This window comes from Acomys minous (assembly GCF_964271855.1).
Source record: "Acomys minous genome assembly, chromosome: 11".
Classification (NCBI taxonomy): Eukaryota; Metazoa; Chordata; class Mammalia; order Rodentia; family Muridae; genus Acomys; species Acomys minous.
Genome location: NC_140492.1, coordinates 110,335,600 through 110,357,027, shown reverse-complemented (window position 1 = coordinate 110,357,027; position 21,428 = coordinate 110,335,600). Strand labels below are relative to the sequence as shown.

Below are 21,428 nucleotides of genomic sequence, written 5' to 3'. Positions count from 1 at the left end.
CAGAGAAACCTTATCTTCAAAAAACCAAAAAACCAACACACACACACACACACACACACACACACACACACACACAAGTCCACAGAAGAGCACATACACTTAGACTTGATTGAGTTTTCAACTAATTATTTCAGAGGTTGAACCTAGCTAACTCAAGGAATCTTGAACGTGATTTTGATTGAGAAGACTTGATTCACACTTCAGGTGTAGAAGGCGATGGCAGAGAGCTTTTCTTCCAAATGTGAGTTCCTACTTCACGGGTGGAATCCCCAGATAGATTTCCCTACCCAGAACTATATTTCCTGAGGGTCACTCTAATCCAGTGTGTGCGGACTAGACCTTGCTCATTGAGGGGGAACAGATGTAACTGGTGACAACTGCCCGAGCAATGTCAGAATGTAAGCATCTCTTTGACCATCACCAGGCCAAGTGAGGGGCATTAGGTGGCCATTCAGGATGCTGGCACTAAAAGATGGGAGATGCTTTGGTCCTTAAATCACCCCATGGAGGGTAGCCAGCCACCACCCAGCAACACTGACGTTCGGACTGTGATATGTCTGAGGAGTAAAACTCAAGCATGGAGCACTGCAATAAAACTACACTTACCATAACCTAGTGGGCACTGATCTTTCAGAATCCGTGGCTTTAAAAATTACTCAAGAGAAGCAGATAAGGTCACTTATGTTCAGCAGTCAAAGCAGAACAATTCTTGCAGGGTATATTTTTAAACTTATTTCCTCAAGGTAACTCTTGTAGAAACGGTACAGTTTTGTGACTAAACATTTGTGCAAAAGCTGTCTTTAAAAAAAAAAAATCTTTTCCTCCCCCTCTCTCCCTCTCCCCTCCCTTCCTCTGCTTTTTTATCGACCCCCACACCCACCCACCCACACCTTTCCTTTTCTGTAAACAGACCATTCCATTACCCATGATGCTTACTGATAGTTAATGGTCTGGGCTTGCTCAAGGCTTTGGGTAAATTTTGTTGTTTCTGGATATGGTCCAGGATAACAAACAGCGAGCCTCAGGGATAGTCCTGGAACTTCCCAAGCCTTTTACTTTCTATAAAAAGTGACTAGAAGTCCTGCTATGTACCGTGCCCCCCCCCCCCCGCCTGCCCCTGCCCCTCCTGCCCCCCCCCCCATCCCATGTTTCCACCTCTTCTGCTCCACAGAGCTTCGTGTCTTCTTGACGGCTCTGGGTGCTGAGGGAGCAGCATGTTCCCCTGTGCTGCTGCTGGCCAGGGCCTGGGACTGAGAGATGCTGAGTCACCATTAAAGGCGCGTTGTATGCAACAGTGAGAAGGAAGAGCCAAGAGGCAACGTTGCTATTTGTAGCAGAAAATGTTAACATCAGCTTTCAAAACGATGGCGACAAGGGCCAATTCCGCACCGAGGAATGAGGAACTCAGTTAGACTGGGCAGATTTTTTTGTTTGTTTTCTTAATTGTCTCAGCAAATTGTAAACTCCTCGATAGTTGGCTTCCTTCCTTCCTTTCTTCCTTCCTTCCTTCCTTCCTTCCTTCCTTCCTTCCTTCCTTCCTTTTCTCATCACATGGCCCCATGTGTACACCCTCCTGGTTTTTTGTCTCTAATACCCTCCGCTTCAGCCTCAGGCTCCTGTGCATCTTCAGCTCCTAGACCCTGGCTGTACGCTTCATTTAGACAGCACCCCTACTGGCATGTCATGGCTGTTTCAGCTTGTTTGATATATCGGGAAAGCGCTTGTCATTATCGGAAAGTATCTTGTTCCTTTGTTAGCTAGTGTGCCACTTGATCCCTTCGACAGTGTCGGCTCCGAGATATCAGAGACTGTCCTGTTTATTGTGGTATGTTAGGGACTAAAATTCCATTCGGTTTATAATAAAGGCACAGTAATAGTTAGTTGAGTTAATAACTGGCTACTCGAATGAGTGAATGAATTTATGGATTCCAATGACCAAAAAAAAGCAGCCTTTCTCCTTAAATAAAAGACCACGAGGAAAAGGGTTTCGTTGAAATAAGAGGGAAGTAAGACTGGAGTTTAAAATTACTCTAGAACATTCTGTTATGGCCTTATCTGCAAAAGATCGGTGCGTTTCATTTTTATTAGCCACAGAGGTGTGGATTCAATGCCCCTCTCATGTGCGTGGCTTACCTCACATCAGGCTCCGCAGTGGCAGCGTGCAGTGGTAGGCGGCCGTTTTTGTCTGGGATGTTGTGCTTGGCTCCGTTTCTGAGCAGACTCACACAGCCTTCAAGCCAGCCCTGAAAAGCAGCAGCAATCGCATTGTCATATAACACAGCCTTATCACACAACACAGGTCTACATAATTTCTATAGGTTGGGTTTGTGTATTTTTTGCCACTTCTTTTGTTTGGCTAAATGCACATTTAAGTCGAAATCATTAAGGACCACAGTTCCGCCTCAGGCACCTCCATCAGAGAACTGCAGTCTGAGCTTCATTCAAGCTCTCAGGTTTTCTGTATGACCGTTGCCCTTTCATATGCTGACTGATGCACATGCTGCTCTCTTGATGCTCTCTTCTATTTCCAGGACCACTTACTGGGATTCAACTGCTACATTTAGGCTACATTCACATGCCAAAGACAGCATGTGATAAGGAGTGCTCATCTGCTGTGGCCTCTCAGCATGTGGCTTAGCCCTAATTTATATATATCACCTGTCTGATTTTATTTGAATAACTGCTGCTGCTGCTACTACTACTACTTCTCCTTCTTCTCCCTTCTCCTCCTCCTCCTCCTCCTCCTCCTCCTCCTCCTCCTCCTCCTTCTTTTCAAGACAGGGTTTCTCTGTGTAGCCTTGGCTATTCTGGACTGACTTTTTAGACCAGGCTGGCCTTGAACTCATGAAGATCTGCCTGCCCGAGTGCTGGGATTACATCTACTTCTAAAACTTAGGTTTGTGTGCTACGTCTGTATCCCAGTTTGCATGCTTAGCCTGCTTCTGCGCCTAGTGTGTAGGCCTTGCTTATTTATTAGCTCATGTTCTTCTTCTACTAACTGGAAAGACAGAATCTTGCTTCCTTGACTCAGTTTCCCCATGGAGCTTAGATATAGACACCTACTGTGCACACTGTCAGTGGCTGAGACTCAAATGTTGACATCTTGAATCTCTAACATGAAGGCATAACTGGAGAGGTCTTCAAGGGATACCCACTGCAAGGTTTTATGTACTTACACATTTCCTAGGGAGCTGTATGAATTCCCTACACCCTAATTGTACCAACTGAACCTTGGGTCATTCCCCCGCCCCCTGCTATCTTATGTTAAAGGACAGGAGTAAACTGAGGCTAGCCCTGCCCAAATGTGTACCACTTTCTTAATATATCCTTCTTTAACTGACCCAACCTTGCTGATAACCAAGTCTGGTTTTTATTGCCAAGCATAAGGTCTTCTACATTTATCTACAACCCTTGGGCTTCATGCCTACTTATATGCAGACAATAGCTGACACTCTCACTGAGAAGAGCCTCTTATTCAAGATCAGTTTTTAGCCTTCCTTGGGATGTCCCAGTGAGATGTGATGACTGAAGGGTCTCTTTCTTGGTGTGACAATATTGGAAGCACTGAAACTCCAGGAGTTAATAATGTTATTGAAGGATAAAATAAGAATCTGAACAGAACCTTTTGGTTTTGAAGAGTCTGGGCAAGAACACATCAAAATTCCTGGGCTAAACCAGGCAGGGAGATGGAGACTTAGAATCCCAGAATTTGGGATGTTATCAACAAGAGGGTTGGGAGTTAAGGGTCATCCTTTGCTACGTAGTGATTTTGAGACCAGCCTAGACTACATGAGACCTTGTCACAAAAACCAAAACTTAAAAAAAAAAAAAAAAAAAAAGATTATGAGCTATAAATACCAAATAAGGTTCTGTAGAATTGGCCAGCAATATTTATCTTAAGTAGAAACAAATATTTGGGGGGTGGGCGGCACTGTCAGTATTGACTCATAGTTTACTAATGTTATTAAATCTGTTTCTAGTTGCTAATGTCCAAGTCATCAAGTTCTCTGTTTAAAAGGGGGAAAAAAGTAATCAGGGGACCCAACAGCAAAGCTTTAGAATTGCCCAAGATTTACAGTTTTTGAAAAAGCAGATCTTTTGGTGGGTAAGCTTTGAAACATCTGAAATATTTTGCAATGTTTCCTGGAACTCAATGTGTCTATGTGGTTTTCTTCATTCTTCTTTTTTTTTTTTTTTTCCTTTTTCTCCAGAAAGAAAATTTAAAATCAATGAAGATATTAGAAACCCTCGATACCATTCGGAAGCAACCAATGAGTATCATACCTACTGCGTGCTAGCTGGCTTCTCCTTCAGGTATGATAAACTTAGGTTATTGTTTTTGCTACATCTAAAAAGTATGGATAAGGGTCCAAAAAGGTGGAGTGATTTGCTCAAGGTCACATGTCTACAAATTTATTTGTACCCTGAGTTGAGACTCGGTTTCTTATTTTGTGAAGTTTCTCTTAACGGGGCAAATCTAGACATTGCTGGATTTCACAGAGGCCCTCAGACTGCTCCTATTCCCAGTGAGCCTTGGGGACTCACACAGAGGCCAGGCACAGTTAAGCAGGTCATCCCAACCCCGTGTCACGCCTTTACGTCCCTTGCACAGCTCTGTAGAACGGCAAGAGCTGCCTGTAACCATGTCCCCTTTCTGTGTTCCAAGTTGCCCCCCCCACTCTCACAACTGATGTTTAGCCCAGTCCTTTAAAGTTTTGAATTTTAGAATTTTAAAAGATATACATTTGTTTCCAGCATATTCCAGCAGTCAGCTTTGGAAGCCATTTTCCACCCCTTTCCTCTGACCCTTAATTCAAATTTTTGCTTTTCTTTAGCTCAGGCACAAAAAAAAAAAAAAAAAAAAAAAAAAGTTTGTAGCCAGAGCAGTTATGAAGGCACATTCTATAAAAGAGGTGATGGAGAAGGTGATCAGACATCTGCCTGAGATGCAGAGGCCACTCAGCTAGGACATACAGAGCAGTGGCCTTCAAACTCAAGCAGACGCAGAAGTTGCCAGGGAGGTTAGTTTAACCAGAAGACTCCCATTCTCCACTCTCCTCATGTTATCCAAGGGGTTTCTAACTAAGGAAGTCTTAGTGTACCTCAGAACTTGCCTTTCAAACAAGCCCTCTAAGGGATACTGATCCAAAGAGGCCCTGTGGACCACACTTGGAAAACTTCTGCCTTGGTCTGTTTGTGGGTCCTAGAGGAAGAGTCGTGAAAAGAAAAAAAAAAATTAACACGGCCTCTGAAGAAAGTTTCTGTGGGACTTGAGCAATGCATCACAGCAAACTCGATGATCTGTGGCAGGAAGAGGGTGGCTTGCTGGGGGAGGAGAACTGTTTCATTTCAGTGGGGGCACCCTGTGTGTGTGTGGGGGCACCCTGTGTGTGTGGGGGGGCACCCTGTGTGTGTGTGGGGGCACCCTGTGTGTGTGTGGGGGCACCCTGTGTGTGTGTGTGGGGGGGGGTGCCGGCTGGGGTGAATCCACAACTATCAACTGGCAGCAGGAGTGAGTGCACACAAGAGGTAGCAGATGTGAGAGGACAGTGGAAAAGAAGAAAAGCAATGGCCTATCTGTCACATGGCAGGCAGAGCTTGTTTCCCATGGATGTAAAGCCAGCCCCGGGAGCTTCCAGAAGGACCGCAGAGAACATCTGAGAGGGGAGGGGCTACAGGATCTTCGGATTCTTAACCAAGCTTTGCGTTAACGTTGGGCAAAGCTGACCTGAAATCCCTGGTGTGAGGAATGATGCTATAGTTTCTAATGTGAGCGCTGGCTATGAGTCGAGTCCTTGGCCTGGTGTTGCCCCCCCCCCCCCCGTGACCCCTGGTATGTCTCCTATGCCCTAGACTTCTCACCCTTCCCACTTCTCACCATACCTCACAGTCTTCAGCCTGGAGCTTCCACTCAGCTCATGAACTGAATCTTCACATCGTTACCACCCTCCAGGAATTACTTAGGTCATCCTTCTTAGAAAGACCAAGAAGGACCAGAAATGTTCCAAGTGAAACCCTGGTATAGAGACAGAACAGATCCTATCACCTCTATCTTAACTTGTGAAGGAACCAAGTAAGCCTTGAGGAGCATGAGTAAAATCCCAAGTGCTATTCTTGCTGACCTACTGTGGTCATCCTATGAGCAGAGTGGATAGCTACTGGGTACCATTCTATGAGTAAAATCCACGTGGCATCTTCAGCTCCCTTGCGCTGTAGCCCCATTAACGAACAGAAATTCATACCAGGTAGGTTGCCAGGCATAAACTGGTGCGGCCGTGCGCATCCTGTGTATTAATGTTGGCACCCATCTTCAACAGCAATTTTACTGTGTCCACTTGGCGTCCAGAAACGGCATGCATCAAGGGCGTGCATCCTGCAATGAGACATTTCAACGGCCTTTACGAATGTTTAACTTTGGAGATTTACGAGCAAACCACTCGTCTGTTCATTTACTTTGTTTTCCTGTAGCACAAATCCAGCGGCTGGATTTTTGTGGGGCTGAAGGGAGCCGAAGATGATGGTCTCTGTTTACTTAAGTGACATGTTTCTTTCTAGACCCCCCCCCCCACCTCCCCTCAGTTGTTTGTAATAGTTGGTGGATTGAAACACTTTTGGGCAGATGACCAAAACTAGATGTTGTTGCCCTGGGGGGTGTGAATAACTCCAGATCTGCCAGGTAAGCTGATGTAGGTGCAGAATTTAGAAAGGCTCTTGTTTCACCCAGGCAAATGGGTTCAGCAGACTTTTGGAGACAGTGGGTGGTAAAACGCGTGGTAGTCTAGCCTACACAAGTCCTCAGTAGGGTCTACTTCCTTGAATTCTTCTTCTCTTTAACAATCAACAAAGCCAAAGGCATTTCATTTTTCAGTGTGCTCTTTTTTTTTTTTTTCTGGATAAGAATAAAGATGAGTGGCCAAGTTTTGTTTAACTTTGTGGGGTTCTTGGAACAAGCAAGGAGTGTCACATTCCTTCAGTTCAAGAGGCCAAGCTTAGATCCAACCCTCCGCTGAGCCGACGTGTGTTTAGATTCAGTTGAGCTGGAGACCCATGTTGAGATTGTGGTTCCCCTCCGGATGAACCCAGCTGTGGTCCACAGAGATGCTTGAGGATGGATGGATCTCTGGACTGCCAGTCTCACTGAAGGTGGCAGCTGGTGACCCAGCAGCCCTACTGTCTAAGATCCTTCTCAGACATTTGTGCTGTGTGAAGCAGCAGCAAAGTGATTCTTAGAACGGTGGCAAGATTTCCCTCTCTTCTTCTTTTCCTCCTCCCCCCCTTCCTTCCCTTCCTTCCCTCCCTCCCTTCCTTCTGGAGGGAGACAGAAGCAAGCAGATCTCTAAGTTCAAGGCCAGCCTGCTTTACAGGACAGCCAGGGCCATACAGAGAAACTTTGTCTTGAAAAAAAATATTAAAAATTTAAAAATGAAGTGGTAGTTACAACCATTAGAGGGGAAAGAAAAGACATAATGAATAAAAAATTGAAACAATTTGTGAATCTGAGATATTCAGTAAATAAAGCAAGTTAATTTTACATACTATTTTCATAAAATTACATGCTTAGTCTTACTAGTTTATATCTATATTGAGATTGTACTTTCTATATACATTTCTTTAGATAATAAAGAACAGAAAATTACCATATTAACAGACAAGATTTATTACAAAGTTATGTCAACTAAAACAAGAAATAGCTCAACAGTTTCAAAAGGAGAGTCCAGGGAGCACTTGGACTTGCATGGAGCTCACTGTATAGTTTAGGTGACATGGTACATTGGTGGAGAGGATGAAGGTATTTAATAAATATGTACTGACAAACTGACTGCACACAGGGGCCAGATTTAAACACAGCCAGACTCCCTACCACCCACAAACACAGTCCAGGTGGACTAGAGATAAATCACAGAAGCAAAAATTAACATTTTGAACAGAAAATATAAAAGCATATCTTATGATGTTAAGGACTTACAGACGACAGAAAAGCTGAAAACTGTGAAGGAATTACCTTGTTAAATTCAGTGACATAAAATTAAAAACTCCATAGTACATATTATCAACCAAAATTCAAAGGCTAGCTACACATGGGCGTAAGTTGTTTTTTTTTTTTTTTTAATTTTTACTTAATTAACTCTCTGTTGAGACACGGTTGGTCTTATCCATATAACCTAGGTTGCTGTGAGCTACAGAGCTGTGTGCCTCAACTTCCTAAGTGTGGGGATTATAAGTGTGTTCTGCCACACCTAGCAGGAAAAATTAATTTAATTTGTAAAATTAAAAGAGTATCAGGTAAATAAAGAACAATTAGCCAGAAAGACCCAGTGATCCAAGAGGGAGAAGAAGACGTACATAATTAGCAATTCCCAGGAGACCAAATAACAAACTAAGTGAACATACAAAAGAATGTGTCGCTGTTAGCCAGGGGAGACACACTGATTGACACTGGAAACATATCAAGTTTCCACTTGTTACATATCAAGTTAGTGATAATTATTAAAATAATAAATGCCCTGTGTTGTCAAGGATTTGGAGCCACCACATGGTTGCTGGGAATTGAACTCAGAACCTTTGGGAGAGCAGTCAGTTCTCTTAGCCTCCGAGCCATCTCTCCAGCCCAGCAAGGATTTGGAAATCAACAACAGCATCATCATTTTTGTCATTGTTGTCATCCTCCTCCTCCTCCTCCTCCTCATCATCACCATTGATACAGGGTTTCATTACATAGCTCCGGAAGCTCAGGCCAGCCTTCCATATTGCTGTTCGCTGATGCCGTGCCCAAGCAGTTGGGCTTTTATTACTCATCTTTGTTCATCAGTACGAAAGTTTCTTTATATACCCAGAAGTGGAATTGCTTGGTCACAGGTACAAACATCTTGAATTTTTTTTCTAAACGTTACCAGTCTTACCACCAAAATGGCTGTCCTAATTTACACTTTAACAAATAGTACGAGGTCTCCCCCTCCTCCACCTCCGCCCCCAGCTTTATGACCTCTGCTTCAGGACCAAGCACTGACCTAGGCTGCAGAATGCTCTCATTCTTTTGTTAGCTGTGGGCTTTGCCGAAGAAACAGAACCACTTTAAAACTCCTTGTCTCACCTGGGTAAGCGCAAACAACCCCCTGTGGCCACGAGCATTGTTAGTCTGCGTTGAGTACTTGTGATGGGCCAAGCATTACTCTACACCATCTAATTCCCATTAAAAATCAAGTCTAAGGGGGCTGGAGAGATGGCTCAGTGGTTAAGAGCGCCGCCTGCTCTTCCAGAGGTAGTGAGTTCAATTCCCAGCAACCACATGGTGGCTCACAACCATCTATAATGTGATCTGATGCCCTCTTCTGGCCTGCAGGTGTACATGCAGGCAGAATACTGTATACATGATAATAAATAAATCTTAAAAAAAAAAATATCAAGTCTAAGAAACCAAACCTTTTGTACTCTCATTATTATCCCCATTTTACAAACAAGGAAACTGAGGCACAAGAGCTAAGTAGTCTGTTAGGTGAGTATTTTTTTTCTTCCTGCTGACCGAAAGGAAGAAATGGCATAATTTGTTTTGGCTTGGCTTGATTTATTTTTTATTTTTTATTTTTAATTTTTTGAGACAGGGTTTCCCTATGCAGCTCTGGCTCTATGTAGACTGAGCTGACCTCTTCTGCCCTAGAGCATCAGGCATGCACATGGTACACAGACATACATTCAGGCAAAACAAGCATACACATAAAACAAATCTAAATAAATAAATAAATATAAATAGATTGTAGAAATAAGTAAGACCATTGAGGGCTGGACATAGACTTCTTTAGAAATTTTGTTTTTTAGATGTTTATTTATTTATTATGTATACAGTGTTCTGCCTGCATGTACACCTTCAGGCCAGAAGAGGGCACCAGATCTCATTATAGTTGGCTGTGAGCCACCATGTGGTTGCTGGGAATTGAACTCAGGATCTTTGGAAGAGCAACCAGTGCTCTTAACCTCTGAGCCGCCTCTCCAGCCCCTCTTCAGGAATTTTTAAGTTATGAGTTTACTTTTCTAAACAGTTATAGGAATATTCAAATAGTTTCATACTAGAGCTATTAACAGCCATTAAGTGTGCATATTCCTGGTGTCTTCATGTACAGATACAACAGGCTCTATAAGAAGAGGAATCTAACCTCCTCTCACCCTCTGAGTTTATTTTATTTCATCTGAGTAATTAATCCATTTACTCTAAATTGTTAAATTTATATGTGTATGGCTGTTTGCAGCATTTCTGTAGGATCCATAGAGACATCCTCGGTTTTATTCTCAATAGTGGAAATTTATGTCTCCTTCAAGTAGTTTTTCTTGTCAGTATTGCTGCAGGTTGTCCTTGCTTCTTTGCTTTTTCTCTACTGCTTCTCTGTTTCCGGTTTCATCTTTTGTTGTTTCCTCTCTCCCCCTTTGTGTGTTTTGGGATGTTTCTCTCTTCTTCCTCTAAGCTTCTGAAGAGAGGCTCCACACAGATGATAATAAAGGTGTTGGACCAGTGATGGAAGTCATGTGAAGTCGTACATTAGTAAATAGAGTTTCCTCTTAGCTTTCATAGTATCAGTCTTGGTATTTTGCCTAGAGACGTAGGTTTCCATGGGCTTCTCTTTTGCGCACGTCTGTTGGCATTCTGTGTTGCCTGCTCCTTCAGCCCCCAGCTCTGGGGTACACAAGGCAAAAAGACAGCAGAGAACTTCCCACTGTGCCCGTTTTTGGATCCCAGGACTTTGCCTTTCTCTTTCCAAAGCTATTTCATTCATCTTATCCAGAATTCTTAAGAATTCTGTATTTAGAAAGAATACAGGTAGAAATACAACCATGATGTCTTCCCCCAAAGCCAAATTCATCATAGATTAAAAAAAGAAAGAAAGAAAGAAAGAAAGAAAGAAAGAAAGAGGAGGAACAGCTTACCTTCACTGTCACAGCATTCCAGGATAGAAGGGTCTTCTCGAATCACAGCAGTCAGAGCATTGACGTCCCCATTCGATGCTGCCTGATACACCATGGTCAGGTCGACTTCCTCAGATGAGTCACCTCCACGAACCAAACAGGCACTCTGTTAGTGTGCGGAGCGAATTCACTCCAAGGATAACACAGACCAAATTGTCACCCACACAGTGATTCATTGAATCTCCCTCCCAGGCGAATCCAGACAGGGGCTGAGTCAGCTTGGTCACACACTCCCTGCACATTTCTGAAGAAAAGTGGGCCATTCACACCACCACCATATGTTGGCAAGGAAGCCTTGGGATTAGACACCCTTTGACATGTTATGGCTCTTATTTATTTATTTTGGGTTTTTGGAGACAGGGTTTCTCTGTGTAGCCTTGGCTGACCTGGACTCACTTTGTAGACCAGGCTGGCCTCGAACTCACAGCGATCTGCCCGCCTGTCTCCCGAGTGCTGGGATTAAAGGCGTGCGCCACCACGCCCGGCAATATTATGACTCTTCAGGCATTCGGGTTTCCCAACATTAGAGAGAACAGAGAGGGAAGAAAGGGCTCTTCTTGGTTTCAATCTACTCTTCAAGATCTGAAACAGGCTATGTGGTCTTCTCTTTTGTTTGTTTCTTGTTTAGAGGCAGGGACTGGCATTGCCCAGGCTGGCCTTGAATTTTCTATATGGGTGAGGCTGGCCTTAGATTCCTGGTCCTCTGACCCCCATCTCTTGAGTGTTGGCGTTGTGGATGTGGGCTACCATGCCTGATTTTGTGTGGTTGTTGGGGACTGAAAGCATGTGCTTGCTAGGTAAACCCTCTGCTAACATTCAGGGCCCTGTTACCTGTCTCCTTAGTAACTTAGTTCTCCCATCTTTGGGACAAGCATTCCGTTCCTCACCCTTTCTCTTCCAGAGATGCTTAGTACCTCTTACTGTCCTGATCTTCACTCACTGTGTCTCCAGATGCCCTTGCCCTCTAGCCGCACATGGGAGGCACAGAAGACTCAGAAGGGAGAAGATAGGGCTATCCTTGCCCTGCTCAGCATCAGCTGCCTCCTTCCCAGCAGGAGCTTTCCTTATGCTAAGCCAGCTCTCACGTGTCCCCCTCCTAACCTGCCCACCACCGTTGCCCTTCAACTGTCAGCTGAGCAGTAGCTTTTCACTGGTGTTCATCTGGTGCATTTGTATTTGGACCTTTTGACCCATCTGGCACATCTGGGTTCGTTAAAGCCTGCTCGTTTTCAACCACCTGGGTTTGCATAGATGCTATTTCTAGAACTGAGGGTGTGTGACGCCGCTTTGAACGAGGTAGCCACCTGTTTGTTTCCCGTGCCTTAGTGAAGAATCGATCCAACAGGTTTTACTGCCAAGGGTGACAACAGACTGTGGGTCAGGTGACTCTGGGGACACACAGAGAAGGCCAGGAAGCAAGTTCTCCTGTGGAGAACCTTTGAAGGAGGCTGTGCTAAGTCCCTCTATTACAGTTGCTCCACGTGTAGCCGATACTCAGAGAAAGAATATCTCAACAGTTTTAAAATGTTTTGTTTTGTTTTCTAATGTGGACAGCAGGACCAAGTTGGCTTTTTAGTTCTTTGAACTTTAGCCGGCACAAGTGCTAAAGTTTTGGCTTGGTTTCTCTGTCCCAATATTTCGGAGAAACCATTAATGATTTTTAACCAGTTAACCAGTTCCAAGCAAGCTTGTTACTGAGAACAGCATGCTTGCGACAACATTGTTTTGGAAAGTGAGTGACTGCTTTCTAAATCATCCATATTTCATTTCGTGCTTTATACTTTGAAGCAGGCACCTCTGATCAACGGCATGACAGGTGGAGGCTGTCTGGGACAAACACCACTCACGTGCGGTCGGTCTGATGACCTTGGAGCCAGATACCTAGGGTACAAGCCGCACCTGTGATAACGAGCCGTGTGGACACGGGGTCATTCACCCTCACCTGGCTGTAAAATGGAGGTGATCTTGAAGACACAAACAATCTTAGAAAATCGTGTAGGGTCAGTGACTCTGTGTTGATATTAATCCTGTGTGTTTAACAACATCCTGGCATTTAGTCAGCTTTTTTTTTTTTTTAACTTTTTGCTACTTCTACTGCTCCACTTAAAACTTACCTTATTTCAACAGCATTACATGTCTGAGGTATATATTTAAAATGGGGCTCTCTTATGGATGGCTAATAAAGAAGCCATATATTGCTTAGACTTCATTGCAAATCTTCACATGAAGACAGGGTGTATTTTTTCAGACTATTCCCAGGGTCTCTGAGCATAAGAACTAGGGCCCTGACTTAAAAGATGGACATAGTTTCTAGTTATATGTGCATTCAAAGGTGCTGGCAGTGGCACCGTGGAGGGAGCAGCCTGATGGGGCCAGGGAGCTGCTAAAGGGGGCAGCAGAGCTATGAGATGTTTGTTACTTTCCCGTTTTGAGACAGGGCACCACTGTGCAGCCCTTGGTGGCCCAGGACTCACTGTGTGGATCAGACTGGTCCCAAAGTCATGAGCGGTCCTCCTCCCCTGTTTCCCCTGTGCTAAGATCACACCAGATTCGACTGTGGGTGTTTACACACTGTATGCTACGTAATAACATGTCCATGCGCATGAACATGGCTCAGTGCAGTAAGATACATACAGCACCGTCATCACGGTGCGGAGCTGCACTGCCTCCTAGAATTGGGATCCCCAAAAATTATTTTGTCAGAGGATTTGAATATCACGCTTAATGTGCAACATATCCGAGTCTGTAAAATACCTGTGGGACTCATCAAAAAGGTGTCTGAATCTGTCCTTTCTGTCGCTAAACATCCCCTTACCCTGACGCTAGCTGTACTCTGAATATTCTCGGATGATCGACAATGCTCCACTTTCAGCCAAACAGCTGGTTCGGTGGATTCCTTTTGTCCTGATCCAGAGGCGGAGCGTACGACCTGGAATGGTCTTCTCTCTCTCTCTCTCTCTCTCTCTCTCTCTCTCTCTCTCTCTCTCTCTCTCTCTCTCTCCCTCCCTCCCTCCCTCGGGAGGTTTGACGTCAACTTCAGAACGGAAAGGAATCTGGCTAAGAAGACTGAAGATGAGACAGCTGGGTGAAGAGTTGGGCCCAGCTGACATCACTTAAACTCCCATCCACCACACCTTCACCCAACAGCACCTCTAGAACATTCACATGAGCCGATCCTTTCCTTTGATTCGTTTTTTATAAGATGAAACACAACCTTTGCTCCAGTTGCTTTTGGTCATGCTATCTTGTCACAGCAACAGAAAGCCCTACTAAGACACTGTTTTTCTAGGCAGCTGTACCATTTTATGTCCCTCCATCTGCACACAGGTTCTCACCTCCCTGCACCCTCATCACACTCATTACTGTGCGTTGTTTGTTATAACAGCCATCCTTTGGCATATAAAGTGGTACTTGGATGTAGTTTTGAATTACGTTTCCCTAGCAATTGATGACGTCGAACATCTTTGTCATGTGTCATTGGCTGTCCCTCTATTTTTAGAGGAATTCTTTGCTCACTCTGGAACAGGATTGCTGTTGTTTTGTGGTTTTGGCTCGTAGGGATCTATAAAGAACTTGAGTGTTGATATACTAACTCCTGCATCAGATGGCTGATGGACAAAACCTACCTCTGCTCTGTGGCTTTCCTGTTTGCACTGTGGAGAGTGCCTCACAACCCAGCCTGTCTACGCCTCTCTCTTGTTGCCTGTACATTCGATATCATATCCAGAAGATCATTGCCAAATCCATGACTGGAGGCTCTGTCTTTGGAACATTTTCTAAACTTTTTTTGGTTCTAGACATTATGATTGGACCTTTGATATGCTGTAAGTGAGGGTCTAATGTCTTTCTTTCCAGTTATTATCTAGTGTTTCAAGCATTATTTTGAAAACTGTTATTGAGTGACCGTTGTTAAAATTTAACTAACTGTAGGTGGATGGGATCTTCTCTGAACTCATGGTTCTGTTCCGTTAATTTATATTACTGCCGTCTTTATGCCAGTACCATACTTTTTGATTATTGCAACTTTATAATTTCTAAAATCAGGAAAGGCAAGGCCTGCCTCTCATTTTGTTTTTTCTTTTATAAAACTGTCTGAGATGTCTAGGAAGTCCATTGAGATTCCATATGAATTTTTATAATGAAATCCCCCCCCCCTTTTTTTTTTAGCTTTTAGAGTCAGGGTTTCTCTGTGTAGCTTTGGCTGGCCTAGACTCACTTTGTAGACCAGGCTGGCCTCGAACTCACAGTGATCCTCCCTGCCTCTGCCTCCTGAGTGCTGGGATTAAAGGTGTGCGACACCACACTTGGCCAGAAATTTCCCATTTCTATAAAAATGTCATTGAGTCTTTGACAGAGATTGTGCAGAATCTGCAAGCTTCTTTGGGAACCAATGACATCTTAATATGTTTTTGTCACTCGGAAAGCTCAGGATGTCTTTTCGTTCATCGGCATTTTCTTTAATTTAGATTTGAGGTAGGCAAGTCTTTCCCTTCGAAGTTGAGTTTGTCCCTAAGAACTTTATTTTCTTGTTGCTATTGTGAGTAGCATTGCTTTCAAAGGGCCTTTATGCAAACAGTGCTACAATGAAATCATTCTGTTCCTCTTAAGTAGTGGGAAGAAATAGCAAATGAGTGACGGAGAAACGCACTGGGGTAATTAGAGCTTGACAGAAACGTTTTGGGCCACACCACGAGGTAACAAGCGTCCTGTTGAGGATGGGTAGATCATCCAGGAAGGATACTTAGGAATTCTGAGTGACGCACAGAGAAAGGAGGAGGCAGGACCCACACAGCTGATCAAAATGGATTCGGAGTTCATTTAGCTTTAGGATATGCTATGAAACTAGCGATTGGGAGGTAGAAGACTCTTCCTTAGAGGCTGTGCAGAAATGCCCAGTCTAAACCATGGCGAGTGTGGACCTCTAGTCCTAATCTTGGAACTGCTGCAAAGAACTTCTGCACAGACGAGAAAGGATGTTGCGGGAATAACAGCTTCAAAGAAAAGAATGACAGATGGTCCTTTGGAATCTAAAATGGCGGCAGGGATTTTATTTTCAACAGGAGGCCACAAACCCATTGAACACCACCCAAATAGCCCTATGTATTCCAACAGTACACATTCCTTTCTTTTCTCTATGCATGCAAGTTGTGAATGCTTCTCGCCCCTGTATATGAAGCCTGAACAGATAGGCCTGTGCACAGCTGCATGCAGAGACTGCAGAACAGACGGGCCTGTGCACAGCTGCACACAGAGAGACTACAGAACAGACGGGCCTGTGCACAGCTGCACGCAGAGACTGCAGAACAGATGGGCCTGTGCACAGCTGCACGCAGAGACTGCAGAACAGATGGGCCTGTGCACAGCTGCACGCAGAGAGACTGCAGAACAGACGGGCCTGTGCACAGCTGCACGCAGACAGACTGCAGAACAGACGGACCTGTGCACAGCTGCACGCAGAGAGACTGCAGAACAGATAGACCTGTGCACAGCTGCACGCAGAGAGACTGCAGAATGCGCACAGAGGGAGAGAGACTGGCAGTGGAGAAGACGAGAGAGGCCCTATATTCTAAAACACTTTATGTGTGTACAAACGTGAAATACAAAGAGGACCAGAACAGGAGGCTGAAAACAGTTGAATGCCTTGCACGTGCTCTGAACCTACGATCTTTTCAGACTCTCTATAAGGAATCGACACTGTTGATGCTCATCAAAGTTAGCCAAGCTTTTCTTCTCCTAAATGTTGGGAGAGATGCGGCTTAGTAGCTTTGCCCTAGTATTTTACTGCTAAGACAGTAGACAGAGCTGTGTATGGTGGTCGTGGTAATGTGCTTCCTAAGAGATTCGTGTATTAGGAGGTTGGGATGCAGCGAGTGGTGTTGCTGGGAGCTTCTGAGATGGTTAGGAGGTAGCTTCTAGCCAGAGGAAGTCATGCTGGACGTGGGTCCTTGGGGGGGGGTCTCTTGTTCCAGCCCCTTCTGGATTTATTTATTTATTTACTTTACATTCCTGGTTGTAACCCCATCTCTCCTCACCTCCCTGCCCACCCTCTTTCCCTCTTCCCCTTCCTCCCTCCCCTATTCTCAGAAAAGGGAAGCCCCCCCTTCCCATCCACTCCTGGGTATATGCCCTAAAGATGCTGCACCATACAAGGACATTTGTTCAACTATGCTCATAGAAGCTTTATTTGTAAAAACTAGAAACTGGAGACGACCTATATGTCCCTCAGCTGAAGAATGGATAAAGAAACTGGCACATTTACGCGATGGAAAACTGCCCTTCCGGATTCTTTATGACGCTTCCTTGCTGCTGTGACGGGGCCTGCGCTGCCTGCCATGCCTTGCCTACAGGATGCACTGAACCCTCTGCTGCAGGAGCCAGAGCAAAGCTTTTCTCCTTCAAGCTGCCTTCTGAGCCCTTGGTCAAAGCTGTGCAGACACTTCGATGCCACAAGTAAGGAAACAGTGGCTTTATAATGTGAGACTCTAAAAACCAAAGAACCTAATTTTTAAAATTTCTACCTTTTAATAGTAAATGTATGGTATGAAGAAGTTAGCAGAATGAAAATATTTCATGGTTTGTGCACAGACTGAAAAGGTTGGTATCAGGTAAAGTCATCTGTTAGGTTGGTTATTCCTGAGGCCGTGGTGGGGATCTGGGGTTTGTTCAGAGGGGACTTTGGGTTTACTCAGCGAGTGACTTGTGCCAATACAGTTACTGTAAAAAATAAAAATAAAGGTAAAATGTTTAATGATGAAGGAAAACAAAAACTATGCTGCAGCAGCGCTATGTTGCCTGTGAACCATGTCCGGCCTACAATGAGATGAGGAATGCAGATGCTGTGGGCTTAGAAACTGTACAGCATTTCACAGAGCAACACCTGACTGTTGAATCTAATCAAATCTGAACTTAGCAGAAAATTCTGACCTTAATAAATACTCCCTAGGTGACAAAAAAACAAACAAACGAGATAACTATTTTAAGTGATTTTTTTTACTTAAAAATGGAAGGATCGTCACACATTTTTGGCGTCATCTCTTTCCTTACTTTGCATGGCCAAAGCCCTAATTGGTTTCCGGTTGTATCAGAGACTGTCTCTTTAATCCCGAGGGCCTAGGGTTAATATTAGAGCTTCAGCTAGCACAGCTGGCGATTAGCACTGTTCTGGGTGCTTGGAGCTCCCCTAACGTTACATATGCACTGGTTCCATTTTTAGAGCTGTGGGGCCCCTGCGTTCATTACTGATCCCGTTTTTTGTTGAAATTGCTGTGAGGTCAGATTAACACCTGCGCTGCTTCAGCCATGGCACCTTTGTCACTGTAGAGGCTATTTTAGTTTTCAGAGTTTAAACCAGATGATATGAGATGGCTCTTTTAGTTTACTCTACTCTGAGGCTCCTTGGGTGACTGATCTCACCACTGAGTCACCCATGACGTTTGAATTCATTCTGAGCCTTTACAGAGGGAATCTGTAGATCTTAGAGTATTTTTTTTTTCCAAATAGAACCGATTGCCTCTGGAGAATTTAAGTATATCCAGGCATCCATGGACTCAGCATCTCCTATAGACAGCAAAATCTTGGTCCCAAAGGTGTAGTCTCTGTCCTTTAAAACAACATGATCTTGTGGGAAGATAAATATCTAAGAGATGATGGAGACCTTCGTGGGCAGTATAGTCATTTAAAGAGATACTTCACGGGGCATTTCTCCTAATTTAGATTTATCTCTCTTCCCATACAGTTATCCTGGCTATTGTGGGACAGTAGAGAAGTTACATCTTTGGGGCAGCCTAGAAGCACCAAGCTCTTCCTAAGAGGGTAAGGCCTTTATACCAGGCCTTCGCAGCAGCACCATAATGGCTCCATGGGACAACATTGCCACCCACTGGTGATGAAGAGTCTTTATGTCTCTGACTGGGCTCTGAGCCAGGGGAGTGGCAATGCTGTTGATTACAGTTCAGAGCCAGTTTGGAGCTCCCTGACCAAACAAGAACAAGTAAAGATGCCTCACTTAAAAATACCATTTTTCCAGCCGGGCGTGGTGGCGCATGCCTGTAATCCCAGCACTCGGGAGGCAGAGGCAGGTGGATCGCTGTGAGTTCGAGGCCAGCCTGGTCTACAAAGTGAGTCCAGGACAGCCAAGGCTACACAGAGAAACCCTGTCTCGAAAAACCAAAAAAAAGAAAAAGAAAAAAAAATAAAAATACCATTTTTCCCATTTTTTTTAATTTGGGGGTATTTATTTGTTGATTAATTAAATAATAATTTAATTTTTAAAAGAGAGCCTCCCTTGATATGTAACCTTGGCTGGGCTGGAACTCACTGGCTTCAAATGTACAGCAATCTTCCTGCCTCTCTATTCGGAGTGCTGGGATTACAGGCGTGCTTCCCCCATGCCGAAGGTTTTCATGCTTTTTTTTTTAGACACAGAGTCCTGGTAAATTGATCAGGCTTGCCTTGAACTGGCTTTGAACTATTAACCATCCTCCTGCCTCGGTCTCCCATGTGCCGAGGCTACACGCATGCACTGCTGTGCCAATTTAGGAAACATTCACAGAATGCCTTGTCAGTAATGCTGCTTCTTTAAAAGATTTTTTAAAAAATGTATAGAACCTTTAAACTTGGGTAACTGTGTTTACTGATCAATTTAGGGTACAGTTGCAAATGCAAGTGGGTTTTATCACCCACTGAATTCTCGTTGGACTCAATGTTAATATATTGCGTTAGGCCTTTGTTAGTTAGGCAAATAAAAATTTTACATTAATTTTATATAGGGTTGGGTTAGTCTGGCTAGCTCTGGAAACTAAATATAAATGTAAGTGTTATGTCAACTCCCCTTTTGTTAGTCTGAAACAACTATGTGGCTGGCTTTACCTTCTTCATTTTCTCCGGTGATAGTTTCTGGCTTTTTTCTATTCTGTGGGAACTCCGGGAGGGGTGAGAGCCACATAAAAGAAGTAGGATTTGGTTCAACTGGAAAGAATCAGACTCCCTTAAACGCACAGCTGCTTTCAAATACTGGGAACGAGTTTGGAACTGATGGAGTTAGGCCATGAACTAGTGCTTTCCAGCCATAGCCTGTGTCTCAGTAGGTTCTGACCGAGTGTATCCTGGCAACGCCCTATGAGGAGGAACTGGTGTTGAGTAGACTGCTGACCGCTGTTTCCTTTTACGACTGATATTCTACCTGTCTACCTAACATCTGTGGAGAGCCAAATAGTGGGTCACTCATCATCACATGAACAGAAGGCCGTCTACTAGATGACTTAAAATACAATCAAAAATACAATCAAATTGACAATGGTGGTCACTCACCAAAGATGCCTACAGGGAACTGAAATATGAAAGCTTTTCATCATTGGGATAATTATTAGGTTACTTACTTGCTTCCTAAAAGCAAGGAATGAAACCTGAGCTGGTGTATAAATGTCCTCAGTAGGACCTCACTAAATGCACAACTGTTTGGGCTCCATGGCTTTCCCTTTAGTAAAGAAAAAAATTCTAGATTTTAGAGATGATGGGTAAGAGCAGTGTTTGATACATTGATTGGGCATTTGCTGATTTTATTAGCATATTCTCTCCAGATTGGCAAACCGAAGATTTAAGAAGTCAAGGCTTATAGATCATAAACCTTTGGGCTAGCTCAGGCTGACATGCTGGAAGAAGGCAGCTCCACTTTTAAGCAATTTTAGAAGGCATGCCGTTGGCGTCGTAAGAGTCGGATCCACCTTCAACCCTCACATGCTGTGGGCATGTAGTTTAAGCAAAGCTGGCTTAAACCATCGCCTCAGAACACTCAGCACACAAATGCAAGGCACTGAAAAGGTGAAAGCAGAAACCATGTCTTAATCTGATCTCTTTCTGAAAAGCAAGCAAGTCACTGTGTACCACCGTGAGTCCAGAAGTCTGTCTGGTAAAACAATAGAGTTAAGACACCCCTAGATTTTAGCCCCGACTCCTCGTTAGGATTGCCCCGGGAATTTGCAATAAAAACAAAACAACAAACAAACAAATAAATAAGAAAAACCCCTGATATCTAAGTTATATTCTTGGACATTTTTATTTAATTGACATGCCATTTTATACAATTTCACTCTTTCATTTAGAAATTATTAAAATCCAGATAAGAAGAAAAAATATATATGCAAAGATAATCAGCATTAAAACGGTGCTGGGGGATGGAGATAGGTTTCAGTGGTTAAGAGCACTGGCTGCTCTTACAAAGGAACGAGGTTTGCTCCCCAGCATCTGCATGGCAGCTCACACCTGTCTGCAGCTCAGTCTTGGAGATTCAGTGCCCCTTTCTGGCCTCCAAGGGTGCCAGACACACAGGCGGTGCACAGACAGACATGCAGACAAAATACCCATATGCATTAAATAAATACACAAAGATCTAAAGTTGGTGTCTTGTAGATGTTTGTCTTATTTAAAGGCCCACAGGGGTCCTATCCTTCCCCCAACCCCTTCCTAGGAGCCCTTCT

General features: G+C 44.0%; 1 protein-coding gene across 3 annotated transcripts in view; it reads right to left on the bottom strand.

Annotated features, from left to right (window-relative positions):
• The window catches only part of ANKRD55 (ankyrin repeat domain 55), a 92,666-nt gene that overhangs the window by 56,650 nt on the left and 14,588 nt on the right, over positions 1–21,428 (bottom strand). For all 3 annotated transcript variants that reach the window (XM_084801023.1, XM_084801021.1, XM_084801022.1), the window contains exons 2-4: positions 10,915–11,037; positions 6,243–6,373; positions 2,134–2,243 (exon numbers count right to left, since the gene is read on the bottom strand). In XM_084801023.1, the coding sequence (XP_084657149.1) occupies positions 2,134–2,243; positions 6,243–6,373; positions 10,915–11,037 (364 nt within the window). The remainder of the gene's footprint in view (positions 1–2,133; positions 2,244–6,242; positions 6,374–10,914; positions 11,038–21,428) is intronic.